Genomic DNA, 17,877 nt, shown 5'->3' with positions numbered 1-17,877 from the left:
GAGATTCCTGCTAAGATTCCAAAGCAAATTGTACTGGAACACAGGAGATTCCTGGTGGCTCTACATCTCCCTACCATGCAGAGTACTTCTTAAATGTTTTGAAGCATCTACTGTAGTTGTAAATTTCCTGAATGCCTTATTAGGGTTATTCTGCTGAAAAGCCGAAGAAACAAACAACAAGCCCCAAGAGAAGGCTTAATTTGCACTGCTATATTTGAATATGTTCACAGTCACAACACAGGTTGAAATGATCCAGGGTGCAAACATCTTTGCCTTATATTTCATGGATACATTCAGAAAGAATATTAGGATAGGTGCTATGAAGAGAAAATATAAAATAAGGCAATGGCTTTCCTTCATAGGATAGGATTACCATATTAATAAAACAGTTCTAAAGGCAGTTACTGCAGGGCATGATTCTGATCTACTTTGCATTCTCCCAATTTTCATTTTCACCCATGTACCTAACTATATGTGCCTATACATTATATGTGCTCCAGCAATAGGAGCTCTCTTTTTAAAAGATTTACAAGTTTTTCTTGAAGCAACTTTCAAGTATTTTACTACAAGTATAGTAAAAGAGAAAAGTTTCCAAACAGAACAAGTACATAGCTCCCCGAGAACACACAGAAAACTATGCAGAATAATTTTTGATGAGTCTGGTTGACTGTGCCAGACTCTAAACAAGTGGTGATTCTGTTGTGACATCTGCTGAGCAATGCATCCATTGTTCTCTGGAATTTAACTCATTTTAAATTACTCTATCCAAATGATAAAATATGAGATGTGCTACACTCCAGGGGTAAAATGCTATGATTGCTTTTAGTGTGACCACAAGTATTAGTGGGGAAGCCATACAGCCTCGTCCAATTAGACCCTGGTAACTATCTTCTGAAAAACAGCCAGTTCTAGGAATGTGAAATTCCACTAGAGGAAGGGACTACGACAAATGATCTTGATTACTCTGGTGTGAGTGCAAACTTGGCTCAGCCAAATGCAAAAACTTCCCAGAATGTAGCTCAGTCTTTGGAAGAGAAACCGTTTTCAAAACTAAAAGCAGCTGGAGAGTACAGGTTTATGGTGGCAAGATACAGTTAAAACGTGTACCAATTCAGTCAACAAATTACTTTATTGTTCAAGGACTACTGTGTAAATGCCCCCAAATCCAAAACAGAATAACCCTCTGCCTGAGAAGTGTTGTAAAAATTCCTAAGAGTTATATGTGGTAGAACATAATACCATCTGGAAGCACTACTAATCAGGCATTGAAACACACACACACACACACACACACACGCACGCACAAAAGCAAGAGGACTCTTATAAGAAAACACACACAGAGAACAATTCTTATCTCCTGAACTCCACACATTTAATATAAACCTTTGAAACAAGTTCAGGTGAAATAAAATAAAACAACAAAGTTCTCAAGAAATAAAAGATTAACTTAGATGCCAAGTATTCCCCCATTGCTTCAGGCATCAGTATGTTTTTTTTTTCTAATGTAAAAGGATGTCTTCAAATTGCTTCAATGATAGGACATGATACACAAATCTGTTGAAATAATAAAGCCAGTCATCTTGCAATTTTAAGAAATTAGGTAAAATATACTATTTGACACCTCTCTCTCTCTCTCTCTCTCTCTCTCTCTCTCTCTCTCTCTCTCACACACACACACACACACACACTGATAAAATGTGGCCTTCTCCTAAAATAAGTACACAAAGATCACTGAGCTTTGCCAGGAGGGAAAACTGTGTCATCCCTCTCTACAATCCAGATAATTCCCTTTAATCCAGTAGCAAATCTGGGCATATTTGAGAGGGGTGATTCTAACAGCCACATTGAAATCTTGCGGTGAACCATTCATGTCCACCCATTGGTGCCCTGAAAAGATGCCAATAATTTTTCGCTCCCACTTCTGCTGCTGTCTCTTCCACATCCTCACATAGACTCCTGAGCCACTGGCTCCGGGCTGGGCATCACACTGCTGGTAGAGCAGGTCGTAGGTCTCATCTTTGACATCACAAAAGCGGTACACTAAATTGCCTGGTCGGTCATTGTCATAACCAGAGAAATGGATTCTGCCCCCTGGCAGCTGTTTAGCGGGAGGGCTCACCCCAATCTTCATGAACTTCCTCTTGTGGGGCTTTTTGAGTTCCAAGAGTGCATAGTCATAATCCATGCCAATGTCATTGGCATTGCCTTTGATCCAACCCTTGGGCACGTGAGTGCGTTTTACACGGATCCATTGAAACTTCATCTTCTCGGGAATGGCCGAGCTTGAGTGGTTTGCCCCTCGGCTGCCATCTTTAAACTTGGGCTTGAGGAAGCCCACTCGAAGTTTCTGTGTTCCTTTTACATAGGTCTTTCCATCATGAATGCAATGAGCAGCTGTGAGGACATGTTTTTCTGCCACCAAAGTGCCAGTGCAGCCTGTTGACAACTTGACTGATGTTGAGAAGGGGTAGTTGAGCAGGAAGTCCTTCCCAAAAATACTGAACCTGCTGTCATAGCCATAAATCTGCCGCTTCCTCCGAGACCTCCCTGAAGACCCCGAGTCTTGGTGTTGGGCACCCCCTCTACCACTGCTGAGGACATAAATGCCCACCCTGGTCTCAGTGCGGCTGCCATTAGCATAGAGCGTTTCGTACGACAGGTATTGCTTGGCCTCTTCATATGTGGGCAGTGGACTTCCCTTATGACACTGAGGTCCACATGAGGAGGATACTTCCAACTTGGCTTCAGCTGCAAAGTCTGGCTTGGCTAAGTTGAGGGTAGACTGGGGCAAGATGACAGGGAGGCGGTAGGCAGGCCACGTGGGTTTCCAGGGGGCAGTGTAAGGGCTCACCTGTCCAACAGCACAGAGCAGGAGGAAGAGGAGAAGGATGAGTAGTCCTGGAATCCCCGCCATGCTGAGCACCCTTCTGTAGAAACAAAGACAGCAGGTCAGGAGGGCAAGGGCTGAACCTCACAGAGCACAGACCACGAAGCCCAGCAGCTGCCCTGCCATTGTTTCCAAGGCTGTTGGTCTTCCTCAAGAATCAGGGTGTGGTGGGGAATCCTTAGGTACCACCTCCTTTACAATGCTGGGGCTTGACCTTGGGATTGGTCTTGTGGCTAAGTGCCCCAAATGAACTCGGTGTTTTTTTCTTTCTGTGTTTGAGATGCAGCCCATGATAACCCTCTGTTCCCAGACGAACTGCCGACCAGCCCCAGTCTCCACATGCTTTTGAGCCTCCTCAAAGTGTTTAGTTCTAAATCTTATTCTCTCCTACCTCTCTGGTTCCCTTGATTTTCTTTCCTTCCTCTGCCCCTCCCATCTTCATTATAATATGCACTTGGAAAATTTTCAGGGCAATTTGCGCATTTTTAACTCACTGACAGAGGTTTCCAGCAGGAACACTCCACAGTCACACCCACCCAGGACTCCTACTGCTTCTAAATGATGATTGCATTTGAAAGAGGGCATGAGACTACTTCTTCATTATTATATTTAATATATTATGTTTTGTATTTAATTCCAAAAAGCATAATCTATAACAAATTGTTTCTTATTTCTTTGGATTATTTTGTAAACTAACAGAATTTTTGTTAAAGATCTAAAACTCTTGCTGCAGGTACACTACTGTATTGTTACTGTTGGCTACTTTTTCAGGTGTTTGAATTTTTGTTCCCAGTCAAAATGTCTTGAACTTGGGTCTTTTCTAGCACTCAAGCATTTATTTTTATTTTTCTGAAAGGCAGAGAGTACGCAACAGAGGTCTGCTGTCAGCAGGTTCCCTCCCAAAATGCCTGCCATAGCTGGGCTGGAGCACGCTGAGGCCAAGAGGCTGGAACTCAACCCAGGTTTCCCACGTGAGTGACAGCGGCCCCTATACCTGAGCCACCATTTGTTGCGTTGCTTAGAACACACCAGGCTACAATTTGAAGCAGAGTGGGACTTGAACAAAGGCACTCCATTATAGGACGTGGTCATCCTGGAGACATCTTCACTGATAATGCAGAAAGTTCACTCTTCAAAGGAGTCCCCGTGTTAATGTAAGAACGACTGGGTGGTATGACTATACAACAGACTTTTTGAATGATGCATTCTGACTACTAATAGAAGATGTATGCGGATGATGAAGTAGCTTAAAAAGCATGAGCTCAGTGAGGATAACAGGGGAGGTGTTGCTAGGGGTGGATCTGGAGGTTGACGGGAAATTGACTATCACAGGAGAGACACTTAGAAAGGAGCAACAGTCTGCAGGGGCACAGAGCTGGGCCACAGCGTGAGTCACTTAAGGAATTATCATTAGCTCAGCAAGGGCTGAGCAGAGGAAGTGGTGGGGCAGCAGGCAAGAGCCAGGTTCTAAAGGATTGTGTGTGTTTGGATTTTGCCCTGAAAGATGTTAAAGACCCTGGCTCACCACCCTACAAGGAAAACACAGATGAAAGGAATTTCCAAGTACTTTCCTAAGTGCGTAAGCATCAATTGATTGGCTCTTTTCTTTTAGTGCAAGAGAAACTGACTCAGTGGATAAGGTAACTCACAAATTCCCAAAGGAGGAAGAATGGGTGTGGCTCAAATGGCCAGCAGGAGGCATCAGGGGGAAACCACCCTCATTTTCATTCTCCTCTTCAAGGATTCCAAACCTTGATGATAAAGCTAGGGTTCATTTTGCTTTCTTTTAAATAAAACTGGGACGTCTGGTCGAGTTGGCCTGGTGCAGCAGCTGAGCATGCTGATCCCGCCCCCATCTCCATCACTATATTGCACTACTCTCACCCTGGAACTTTTTCATTTGCATGACTCTTTCTCTTGATTCCTCTTTGGACAGGACAGGGATGGGAAGAGGAAGGAATGAAGTCCCAGAAAAGTCCATTCTTGGGGAATTCCTGATTCCCTGAAACTCTTCCATGCATCCTTTCCAGATGTCCATCCCTTCCATAGGAATGGTCTTCAAATCCTCTTCATGGAAGGAAGTAGATCTAATCATTTCTTTAGATCCTTGAAATCATGGTGTGCATACATAAATGTATGTATCTGTTTGTACATCTATGTTTGAACATTGTTGAGTCTAAAGATTGTTAGTAGGCTGGGAAGGAGATTCTGAATGCAGCAGAATCCTCTGCAATGGATTATGGCAATGGGATAGGTGTGGTAATGGCAATGTGTTGGGGGATCAGCAGGATATGGATCTCTTTTTGATTATGCTCCTTTTCTAGCCAAGAATCCAGTCCTTGGGCTTATCTAGAGCTTACAGAGCCTTTCTGTGTGTAAGTTGTTGTCTAGGTGATTGAAAGTTCCACTCACACCAAATTCCTGCCAAGTGTGACATGTACTGGGAGGAACTGTGCATCTCCCACATGGCTGATCCTTGGGTCCCATCTCTCCATCACACCACCCCCATTTCCATTGACTAATTGGAGAATTTTCATTCTGCAAGCATAGCATAGCAGACATGGTAAGCCAAGATTTGCTTTAGCTTATCTTAAGACAGACACCACAGACTCAGAGGCCCAAGTTGACAAGTGTGGGGACAGTATAGGAGATGAGATAGTGTTAAAATATGAATTAGCATAAATTATAGATAATACATACTTTCAATGTGCCTAAGGAACATAATAGCTAAGATACGTTCATATTATCATCTAGCGCATGAACCTTCAAACCCCAAATCTAAAATGTATGTTAGTTGGATCCAGAAAGGGATGAATTTGAATTATCAACTGCATCAAAATTCTTCTGATGGCATCTTTGTTTATCTTTATCCCTTTGTATGAAAATCAAAATAGTTTATTGGAAGGTGTCCAGGGAAGATAATGACAAGAAAAAAAATGTGAAACTGGTGCAAATATGTACACTTAAAACCCATGTAGGAACCTTGTTTTACACTAACTCTATTTTCAATTTCCCAAGTGCTTTACCTGAATAGCAGAGCTCTATTTATTTAAAAAAAATACTTTCTACAGGTCTTAAAGTATTCCCTATTTCACATGAGCTGCTATGGCATATTTTTTATCCTTTTTGTTTTGAAAAGAAATCATGTTATTAGAAGTCAGTTCATGATGTTATTGGGCATGGAGAGAGTGGGAAAGAGTTCTCCTGGAATGTGAGCACTGTGCAGTTAGTTGGGCTCCCACATGCCACAACCTCATTCTAACTTCTCAAATATAGACGTCCAAATGGCCCACAGAAAATGATGGATGACCATATGCATCTGAGGGTATCTTCTAGGATTCCTGTTCATGTCTTTGCTGTTTTACTTTCTATCCAACTCCGTGTCAATGGCTTGGGAAAAGAAACTAAAGATGGTCCAAGTGCTTGAATCCCAGTACCCACATGGAAGAAGTTCCTGATTCCTGGCTTTGGCCTGGCCCAGCCCTGGCTGTTTCAGGAGAATGTGGATAGAAAAATTTGTCTTTCTGAATCTCTCCCCCGTCACTCTGTAATGCTGGATTTCAAGATAAATAAATACATTTTTGAAAATCTGTAGTTCAGATTTAGGAATTAAGGCAGACATTAAGAAACCAATACAGGTCAAATTATTCCAGACTGATTACATTTTTAAGTAACCAGTTAGAAACTGGACAGATAGATAAAGCTTTGTGTACCCAAGTCCTTAGGCTTAAACTCACATCTGTGTTGAAGTTACAAACTTCTTAAGTTCGTCACTCCCTTACCAAATACTCATTTATTTAAAAAATGTCAATTTTTATGTTTTAAAATGTACTTTTACTTATTTGAAAAGCAGAGAGAGGGAGAGAGATCTGCAATCTGCTAGTTAATTCCTCTACTGCTTGTGGTGTTGCAGCCTGGAGCTGTTAACTCCGTCTAGGTCTCCCACATGGGTAGCAGGGATCCAACCACTTGAACCATCACCTGCTACCTCCCAGGCTGTGAATCAGCAGGACTAGGAAGGGAGGCAGAGTCAGAACTCAAGCCCAGCCACTCTGAATGCACGTGGCCATAAAAAACCATGTGTTAACCACTATGCCAAAGGCCTCCCTCTCGAATTGCTTATCATTTAAAAAAAAAAGTATTATTACTTATTTTTATTTGAAAGGCAGATTTACAGAGAGAGGAAAGACAGAGAGATGGACCTATGTCTGCTGATTTACTCCATAAATTGCCCTAGCAGCCGGAGCTGGGCTGTACTAAAATCAGGAGCCAGGAGCTTCTTCTAGTTCTCCCACGTGAGTGCAGGGGCCCAAACTTGACCCACCATCTGTTGCTATAGCAGGGAGTTGGATCTGAAGTGGAGCAGTTGGGACAGGAACCAGTGCCCATATGATACTTCAGTGCCACAGGCGCAGGCATAGCTTACTGCACCACGGTACCGGTCCTTAAAACATTTATTTTTGGTGATTTAGAAATTATTCTGGACAGCATCCTAAAGTACATAATCTTTTTTTTTTAAAAAAAGATTTATTTTATTTTATTTTTTAAAATTTTTATTACAAAGTCAGATATACTGAAAGGAGGAGAGATAGAGAGGAAGTGGAGCTGCCGGGATTAGAACCAGCGGCCATATGGGATCAAGGCGAGGACCTTAGCCACTAGGCCACGCTGCCAAGCCCAAGCACATAATCTTTTAAAATATAGGCCCGGGATTCTCTAGTTTTATGATTTTCTTTTAGGACCACAAAGTTCAGATTGCAGACTGTGTTATTTGCAAATGATATCTGAATTGCCATTTACTCCATTCACAGATTTCTGAAGGTTGGAGGCATAAGGGAAAAGGGAAAGGAAAATTTACTATGCTAACCTCTTATCTGGCTGGAAGACCAGATCTCCCTGATTAGCTTGTAAAGAAAACAAAGGACTCCAAGAGGAGATAGTTTTTTTTTTTCCTGCCTGTGGGCATGGAAGAGGAGAAAGTTTTAAGAGTTGAGAGGAGGTATGGCTTGCTCCTCTTAGGATAGCTTCCTAAGAAAGCACAGAGGAAATTACCCTCATGCCCATCAGGGGTCTCCCCTGAGGCATTCACACCCCATCCTGACTCGCACTTGAACAGCTCAACCAAGGATGGCTGGGATGCTTTACAATCCATTTGGCAGCTTTACAGTGTTTCTTAATTCACTTGGTAGTAGAACAAAGGATAAAAAAAATCAATGTTTTCTTTCTGATAAACTCTAGGTAAGCAAGTGCTATGTCCAATTGGGTTTATTTGAGCCTAAACACCCCGGGGGGGTATAAATAGATTCAACAAAAAACATTTATAATCCCATAATTGGAGAGGTAACTAATGGGTAACAACTAAATTCTTTCACCTTTACAAATGAATCACATTATCCCTGTAGAGTAGCCCAGAAAACTCCCTAAGAGGAAAAAAAGAAAAAGAAAAATAATAAAGATACCTAAATCTAGATTAGCATGAAGAAAATTTAGGTCTACACCATCTCTTTTCTATGAATAAACCTTTGTTAGGTTTATTATCTTTTAAAGTTTTCTTTGTTATCTTTGTTATTTATTATCTTTTAAAGATACCAACCAAGTATTTGCATGTCTTATTTCACTTAAACGACAAAGCAAATGGAAACCTAAGGGAAGAAAATATTTTTTTGCACCCATGACTAGTAATACAGGAATTATATTTCTTTTCCACCTCTGGGCATCTGACTCGGAGGAGGGCTCCTTCTCCTGTGTTCCGTTACTGAGTCACTGTCCTCCATTCAAAAATACTCAACACTCAGGAAACTGCCACCTTATAAGCCCACTAATACAATGGAGGGATTTTGATGTTACCAGATGTGCAAACAACAATAAATCTCTTTGGAGACAATGCATTATGACAGCTTTCTGGTTAAGCACCTTCATCCTCAAAAACTGCAACAACACAGAGCACCTCCAGAGGGCCAGCGTTTAACTCCAGTAGCCTAGGGTGGCCAGCGACCAGGAATCCTTAGGACATAGATTCTCTATTGTACAGCGCCTGAGTTCCTGTGACAGCCATAAACATACATGAAAGCAAGAAACAGCAGGAAAGCTTTCAAAAGATAAGAGTATTGGGATCAACTGGAAGGATGACAAAGGGTCTTTCGTGGACTCTGGGGCCAGGGTAGTGCAATCAAGCTCCTAAAGCAAATGCTTAAGAAGGTACAAAACTCTTGGAATACTCTGCAGCTAGGCTTGCTCTCGTTTTCTGAGTCACAGACCTGTGAAAGCACAACACACCTGATCATACAATGGTTGAAGAATTACAGTCTTGTTCAAGAAACTGTAGTGTTCTTAGAAGTCCAGCAAACCTAGACAGAAGCTCGGTGGTCAAACGAAGTTTAACTTCTTTATCAGAGAACTAACTAGCTAGCCTGAGATAAACATGGTGGAAACAGAACAGAGAGCATAAAACTGCCAATGGTGAGACCATGGGAAACAAATTCCCCAGAGTCAGTGGGAGTTATGCATGAATAGTGCTTGGAAGATTGAGTCCTAAAGGACCAGTGAGAAGAGATGTCCGGGAGAACCTGCGACTATTAAACACTGCAGCTTGGGGCCAACGGGGTTCTCAGACATACTCATGGTCATGGTGGCACCCATCCCTCGCCCAGAGAAACACCCACATTCACCAGCTACCGGAATGGGTTGTCACTGTTACAGAAATGAGATTCATAGTAGCAACCCTGGGAACAGTTCTCTTCCTACTGCAAGCATACATCTTGACTTTAAGCAGTAAAATGATGAGAAGGTGTTTATATGCAGACAGTATGCATATGACCACAATCACTCTCACAACTAAATACACAGAGACTTCTATCCTAGAAAGGTTCTCTCTCCTGACTGCATCTTCAATCCATTTGTAATAGTTTCCTTGACAATTACAAAGCCTAGTTTAAACGCTCGCAGGCACAAGCAGGATCTTGAAACAACTGGCAATAAATATCCTGATATTAATTTGGCATAGAGATTTTGGCAACAGCTGACTTCAACTATAACTTCAACTGTCTCCACACGGCCACGTGAGGATGATTCTGGCATTGGTCAGCCAGACCCTAAGGGGCACACAGCGACCTCCAAGTTCACTGTCTGGAGCTGAGAGTAGCGGGCTCTATTCCAGCCCTGACTCTAAACAAGTGGTGCTTCCCAACAGCCACGGACTGTTTCTGAATCCTCCTGGGTGTCTACCAGAGGGCAGTAAAACAAACAGGACTTTTTATCAGCTGTTTTCTCATGAGATGCTGGAAAATAAACCTGATTTGTTTTCTAGAGGGGAGCGTGGTGATCTTCCTTTGTCTAAATAAGTCCATTCCTCCTTTCAAAAGTTTCAAAAATGAGTAAAAATCGTTTTATCTAGAAGTGAACAACTCTTGATGGATGGCTACAGGCTGAAGTAAAATACTTGCTTCAAACAGCAGTTTTTAGAGTTAGCACCCCACGGGAAGCAGAACGTATCAGTTAAAAACTCCGGAGAAAAGATCCTGTTTTTCTAACCTGGGTTTGCCTTAACTTTTCTTGCTTGCTAAAGTGTGTTCACAATCACGTGTCTAGGGTTAAAAAATAATGCTCAGAGCTTGATAGAATCACAGCATGTCCAGGACTACAGCAGAGTAAGTGGTGGTGAAGTGTGCCTAGGGGCTGCGGGTATTGCCAGCGGGAGAAGAGCCGGAGGCCGGCTAGCTCTTTGAACCCGACTAGCACCCGTCATCCAAGACTGCAGTTCCACCGGTGACACTACGTCAACCCAACTGCCCTGTAGCACCCCGGTTCCGACCCTCGAAACCCGACAGCGGCCGAAGCGAGATCTCCGGTGCCTCCAGCAGCCGCAGTCACCCAACCCCGCGCGCACCCGGCCCTTTGTCCCGCTCCTCCCGATGCCTAGCTGTCCCGGTGCCCGGGCCGATGTCCCAGGCCGGCTTCCGCACTCACCCGCGCCGAGCAGCCCGCCCGGACTGCGGCTTGCTGCGCCGCTCAGACAGGTGTGGGCTCGGGGAGGGCGCGCGCGGCTCCCATGCCTGCCCCGCGGCGCCACCGAGTGCGAGTGAGCCTGCGAAGAGAGCCGGCAGCGGCGGGTCCGCCCCCTCGCCTCGCGAGGCCCTCCCGCCCCGCCTCCGGCCTCTGGGAAGCGGCGGCCGCCGCCCGCCCCACCGGCCCGGCCCGCGCCCCCTCCCCTGGCCGTGCGCCTTCCGCCTGGGCAGGGGCAGCGCCAGGAGGGCCCGAAGCCGTGCCACCACGCGCAGGTGGCCCCGGCTGCGCCTCCTTTCCCGCCTGTCGTGGACTCCCCGGTGGCAGCCAAAGCGCGCTCAGGTGGGCCACCTTTCACGGGACCCATGCGCCATAACCTAGGAGCAGCCGCCAGCTGTCAAGGCGATGCGCCCCTTGGTCAGCCTAGAACAGGAGACACAGGCTGACCTGGGGCCCCTCAGGGCGCAACTGAGGAGTGGAGTGAAAACTAGGGCGTTCCTTACCGCACCAACCTTTTGCACGCTTAAGAGTGAGTGATGGAGCTCAGCTGGCATCTTGGGGCCTTGAAGGAACTGCTAGCTACCTTCCCATCGTGGGACAAGCAGCGTTTTTGCAGCCTATTGCAGCCTTTTAAGAACCCGTTGCTTCCCAGCCTTCCCAGCCTCAGGAAGCCCGTCAGTGACGAGTCCGTTGCAGGTTGCCATCCATAGAGCGCCTTCTGTGACCCCGCTTGACATATCTTGTGGTAAAGAGGTGCTGAAGTGGTCATTACTCACCGTTGGCAACTAGAGACAACTTGGGTTGCCCAAGGTCACACGGCTCCTGAACACTAGGATGGATTTTTTAGAATACAGTGCATGTTTCCAGTAAGTTGGTTAGACCACTGATCAAAACTCAGCTCTCAGGAAAGGTGGGTCTAATTGCAGTTGCCATAAGGGCTGCATGAGATGTGGCATCTTTGTAGTTAGTTTTAATTAGGAGAGCCCTAATGTGATGTTTCTCAAGCATAAAGGAAACAAATATTTTCCCCCAGTCTTGGCTTAAATGACTGTTTAGAATATTGTGATGATGTTCATGAACATAAACTCAGATCTAAACTTCTGTTACAGCGTTTGAACAACTGTGAACAAAATCAAAACAAACTTATAAATCAAACATAACAGTTTCCTCCAGAGCAGTAAAATTTAAACTAGCAATGATCCCTCAACTGCTGCCAGCATCATGTGCCCAGTGCTGGTTTGGGGGTATTGTGCCATTGTCTGTGGTTCCAGCATGCATTGAGATGCAACACACTGACTGGATCCTGTCACCCCTTTCTTCCAATCCATCCATCATTTAGGCCCTAATACATCATTTTGGGGTTAACTGCGTGTTGTTCCTTTCTTACTAGCATAACAAGTGGTAATACTTGGGGGCAAAAAATAGCACACAGAGCTGTGATAACAAGAGGCAGAAATTGGTATGTGAGGGCTATCCCATAATCATTCACGCAATATTTTATCATAAAAATGCAAAGTGCAGCTCCCCAAGGGAGAGACTCCACCAGAAGCAAAGCACTTTACCCAGTGGAGGGTTGAGGGGGCAGCGGGTATGTAGAGTTGGAAGGAGGGAGGAAGGGGAAGTGACTTCTGGATCATGCTCAAGCTTAGTTAGATTTACTCCAACAAATATTTGTTGAGCACTTATTACAAGCAATACATTGTGCTGGTGATAAAATTAAGGGTATGGTAATAGGAAAGACGATACAGCCACGTAATGAAGGGAGTGTCCATGACATTCAACTTTGTATGTGCCATTCAGTGTCTGCCAACGACTGTGTGACTTTCAGCTTAACTTTTCTGTTCCTTATTTTTCTCCTCTGTAAAAGAAGATGTTTTAAATAATTGAGTGAGATACACAGTTCCTAACGTGCACTGAGTCCTTCATAAGTATTAGCTTCTGGCCCATTTATCAAACAAAACAGGACGTGCCTTAGCTGTGCTTTGTTTGGAGCATGGTCCTCCAGGACAGCATCAACTCACTTTGACATTCACTGTTTACTTTTTCCTAGGAGTTGTAATGTTTCAATATTAAGTCAGAAAGAACAAGATGATTAACCTCATCATTCAGTGAGAGAAAATCTGGGGTACAAAAAGATCCAAGAGTAAAAATCCCTGTCTTAACCAGTCTTAGCCTACTCTGCCTGTTGCCAAATACCTCAAGAGCAGGGGCTGTGACTGCAGATGACCCACCCACAAGGGCCAGGGTTTGATTTTGTTGTCCCCTGAAGCTGTCTGGAGTGAAAGGAGAGGATACTGCCTGGTTCAGAGCTTATCTCCACTGCTGTTCAGACAACAGGTCCATAGAGCACTTTGGTCTACAGAGAAATGCCCCATGTAAATAACAGGTGTCCTCAGGCTGAGCCTCAGTGTTTGCTTTTCTTTTTGCTCTTGTCTGACACTCCTCCCTTCGTCCCACCCACCCCACACCTGGGCCCCTGCCACCGCCCTAAACAACACACATGCACAAACCCTCAACCCTCCGTGCTTGAGGACTCAATTCTAATGCAGTGCATAATTGAATACTTTTTATGTGTGTTGCAACTGAGTTGTTAAAAATGTCTTCAGGGAAAGGGCCACATATTTAATGACTTCCCACTCTGTATAAAGTTAGTGGACACTGGGGGAGAAGCAGAGCAACTATCCCGCACCTCAAGCAAATTATGCCATAGACATAAATGATACAGAATCAAACACAAGGCAAAGTGAGCTCTGGGGTGGAGCAAGGAACAGACACAAGAGAAAACATGGAGGAGGGAATCACTTTTTCCCACTCTGGCAGATGTTGAAAGTTTCCTCAAGACTGTAGAATTTGAGCTAATACCCAAAGACACATTATCTCATTGATTTCACAAACTATTGTATAGCAAACACAAGACAAAAAAAATCACTGTATAGGTGAGAAAAATCAATGTGTGAATTAAGGAACAGAAAGAGGACTAAATAGTGGCAATTATAGCTATTTAGCAAATACATACTATATGGCAGATATCAGAGTCTATTTTATTGCATTTAATCTTCAGGGCAAACAAAAACAGAGGGACTTTGATTTCCCCCATTTGGCCGACAAGGAGACTGAGGTCAATGTGTTTACATAAGATATAGCCTGCCCTTATATTAAGGAACATAGCTGTGAATTCTATTTAGTTTGTCCCATTCTGGAGCTGCAATCTTTCCCAGATCTGACGCGTTCTTCCAGTAAAGAGACTGGATCAATTTGCTGATGCTTCTCTAGCTCTATTTTTTCCATTATTATTATCATCATCATCACTGTTATATTTTGGGTTTGGCCCATTTTACAACTACTTCATTACAACTTGTTAAGTGTTTTCAGAGCAGGAGATAAAATGGACCTGAACATTAATCAGAAACTTAGAGTGGGAGGAAGATGAGAGACCCAATGCTAACTTCTAACTGCCAAAGTCAAGTTCTGCTTATGTTTTATGATATCAAGATCCATATATGCTGCTTCAACAATTTAATTCAGTTTGAAAGTTATCAAGTATCAATATCAAATATTTTTAAGGATGTAGATTTTAAGTTATTTCCGTATGTCTTTTTTTGGTTATTCTAGCGATGATTTGTGGATCTAGGTGGTTTACTCAGCACCTAGAGGCGTGTGTCTCTGTGCCTGAGTGAGAAGAGCCATGGTGACCCTCTGTTACAGTCTTGGTGTAGGACATTGTCCTCCTTGTGAGGATGATCCACACCTTCCCCACTCCCTTGGGCACATACATTACCTACTATAAGGTTCCGGAGTGCAAAAGAATGTGGAATTCTGGAGTCAGCCTAGAATTCATTTATGTGTGAGGTAACTGGACCAATTATGCAGCTTTTTGGACCTCACTTTCTCACTGTTCTATGGGACTTAGTGCTGTTGTAAGGAACCAGTCAAAGGCACATGGCATAGACTCAGTATAAAATCACTTCTGACTTAGGATTATTTATGATTATTATTAATGTTACTACTGTGAATATTCAATACGTATTTTTAAGAATCATTGAATAAATGACTGAATCAAACATATTATCAATGCCAAGAATTTAAGCCAGTCTACAGGGAAAATTATTTCAGAACTCCTGCTCAACCCTTAAATCTTTCTGTCACTTGTGTGGCATACAGACAATAGCAAGTTTTCAGTTATGAATTTAAGATGAATTACAAACACAAATGAAGACCAGCATTATGTATTTTGTCTCCTCTTTTGACCTTTTCTATGGTATCATTCATTCATTCAACAAACCTCTACTACGCTACTGCTATTGCCAGGCCTAAATATTTGCTGATCTTTTTTTTTTTTAATGATTATTATTGGAAAGCCGGATATACAGAGAGGAGGAGAGACAGAGAGGAAGATCTTCCGTCCGATGTTTCACTCCCCAAATGAGCCGCAATGGGCTGGTATGCGCCAATCCGATGCCGGGACCAGAAACTTCTTCCAGGTCTCCCACGCAGGTGCAGGGTCCCAAAGCCTTGGGCCGTCCTCGACTGCTTTCCCAGGCCACAAGCAGGGCGCTGGATGGGAAGTGGAGCTGCCGGGAATAGAACCGGCGCCCATATGGGATCCCGGGGCGTTCAAGGCGAGGACTTTAGTTGCTAGGCCATGCCGCCGGGCCCTGCTGATGTTTTAATAACAAATGCAGATTTATTATTATCACAATGATGAATTAAAAAAAATCACGTAAAAAAGGTAGCAAAAAAAGCATTTTTTAAAAAAGCTAACAAAATCAACAATTTTAAGCAATCAGTACAGCACTGAAACATTGCATAAATAGAAGTTTCTGGGTAAGGAAACTTAATAATGAAGCTTTATTTTGCTGTTGACTATTTTTGAGATTTATGTAGTTTTTTCATAATATGCATTTCTGTACACTTTTTGAAGACTTCAGTTGTATACCACTGAAATCTTTGAACATTTCTGTTCTTGCTAAACATAGATTACTTACTTAAAGTGTTTTAGAATAAAAGTAGTCAGCATACTCTGAAAATAAATATTCAGAGTATGAGAAGTATATTATGTAACAGATTAGCATACAAAATAGTTCTGGGTTAAATTGTCACATTGATACATATGGAATTCTAAAAAACCAAAAAAACCTTCACAGCAAGGAAAAGCTTTACTCCAATACTCTTCTTAAAAGAATACTACAATCTAAACCAGTGTACATTACAGAATGTCAAGATGAGGTGAGCCATACCAGATGTGGCCGCAGTGCCCAAACAGCACATGTAGAAGCAGGGAGGCAGGGGCAAAGTCAGTAGGGGGAATGTGGCTCCTCTGCTGGACAACCACTCCCACTGGGGAGTGTGAGTTGCGATGGGGGCAGACCAGACCAGGCAGGGCTGCAACACCTTGGGCCTCATATGAGCTCGGTCAGGGAAAAGCCAGGTTAGGCTGACCTGACTGGTGCAAAAATTAGAGTGAGGGTTGATTGGGCTCTGCCGCAACATCAGCTGGCAGAGGCTGGCACTGGGGGCTAAATCTGTCAAGTTAAACTCCAGAACCACCTGGAGAGTGTATAATCTGGGAGTAGGAGTGGCCTAGAAGGGAAATAGTGGGCTCCTCCCTCTTGGGTTACCACTCCCACTGGAGAGCATGAAAACCAGGGCAGGGGTGGCTAGACAGAAAGGCACCCATCAGCAGGTATGTGTGCTAGATAGTGGAGCTGGTTAGGTTGAACTAGGCTTCAATGTCCATTGACATGTATGAGAGTTGAATGGGATGTGGGACAGACTGGACAAGTCTGCTGCACGTAATGGCAAGCATGGGAACCAGGGCAGAGGGCAGGCCTGGTGGGGGTTATTGTGGGTCACTCTGACTAGGCTGCAGCCAACACTGGTTTATAGGAGGGCCGAGTGTGTGCTGGGCAGAATCATGCTGGACTGCAACACCTATTGGTTCCAGTGGAAGACAGGGCTGGAAACAGAACCGACCTAGCAATTGCAACCACCAGCTGACTGGGGAGATGGACTGTACTGAGCCCTGTACTTGCCAAGCACATACACACAAGAATCTGGTCTGGGATCACCTCAGACAAAGTTTCTTTGGGGATCTCCCCAATCGAACTGCAAGAATCAGAACTCTAACCACGAAAAGACACAGAATGGAACAAATCAATCAGCTACCCCAGTCATATGTTGGCAGTGAAAAACTGGGCAAATGGAGACTCTCAGATGGACTATGTCAATCAGTGGATTCTTCAGCGACCTAATTGTGCTTGGAATGGCATGATTGGCAGCAATTCATAACTGTTGAACTATCAAAACCACTTGAGCAAGACCCTCGGAGCATGCCCCACATCAGGGACCTGGGATGGGTGGGAGACTGGGTAGGGCTTCTCCCTTTACCTCCGCCTTTGCCACAGATACAGAAAAAAAATGTGGAAATAATAGTCTTACCCACTTTCCTGTAGCGCTTGAACCATTGTTCCCTAGTTAACCATGTAAAGATTGTAAAAAATAAAGAAAAAAAAATAATAAAAAAGAATATTGCAATCTAAAGTTATCAAGCAGAAAAGTAGGCTTTGGAACTAACAATTTCCTCTATTCTGTGGCTACTATTCTAAATTGAAGAATTAGGAACGTTTTAAAATAACTTATGTGCTTCTCATTTTCTCTGGTCAAATTCAAAAAGTCCCCAGAGACCAGCACTGAGCTCCTCTCACATGCTTGCATGCTGGGTGTCACGATCAGGAATGAAGGAAATGAGGCCTGTACAGTACGTAGTGTTTTCTTTCAAATTTCTGATTTGAAAGGCACATTTTTAAATGCTTTTACTTTCCATTGGTGCTTAGATTTATCCTTTTACAAGGATCAAGCTTTTATGTAGTTAAAAAGGGGGCCTGAGTATTTAAACTTGGTATCTTTTGTGAGGTTTCCCTTTTCCTTCTAGCAAATTCTACTTTTTAAAAAAAGATTTACTTATTTTTATTGCAAAATCAGATATACAG

At 43.6% G+C, this 17,877-nt stretch overlaps 1 protein-coding gene across 1 annotated transcript; it reads right to left on the bottom strand.

Moving 5' to 3' along the window:
• Positions 1-1,347: 1,347 nt before the first annotated feature.
• Positions 1,348-10,988, bottom strand: PRSS23 (serine protease 23). The gene is made up of 2 exons (XM_004589821.4): positions 10,853-10,988; positions 1,348-2,927 (listed from the first exon to the last, which is right to left on the bottom strand). Exon 2 carries the CDS (start codon positions 2,912-2,914, stop codon positions 1,760-1,762), a length of 1,155 nt encoding a protein of 384 aa, XP_004589878.2. The 5' UTR covers positions 2,915-2,927; positions 10,853-10,988; the 3' UTR covers positions 1,348-1,759.
• Between the last annotated feature and the right edge of the window lie 6,889 nt (positions 10,989-17,877).

The sequence above is a fragment of the Ochotona princeps genome, chromosome 4 (assembly GCF_030435755.1).
Source record: "Ochotona princeps isolate mOchPri1 chromosome 4, mOchPri1.hap1, whole genome shotgun sequence".
NCBI classification, from domain to species: domain Eukaryota; kingdom Metazoa; phylum Chordata; class Mammalia; order Lagomorpha; family Ochotonidae; genus Ochotona; species Ochotona princeps.
This window is presented reverse-complemented; position numbering and strand designations above follow the sequence as displayed.

Bases quoted from the DNA above. Each gene is read 5' to 3' on its own strand.
- PRSS23 (XM_004589821.4), bottom strand. From the start codon at position 2,914: ATGGCGGGGATTCCAGGACTACTCATCCTTCTCCTCTTCCTCCTGCTC.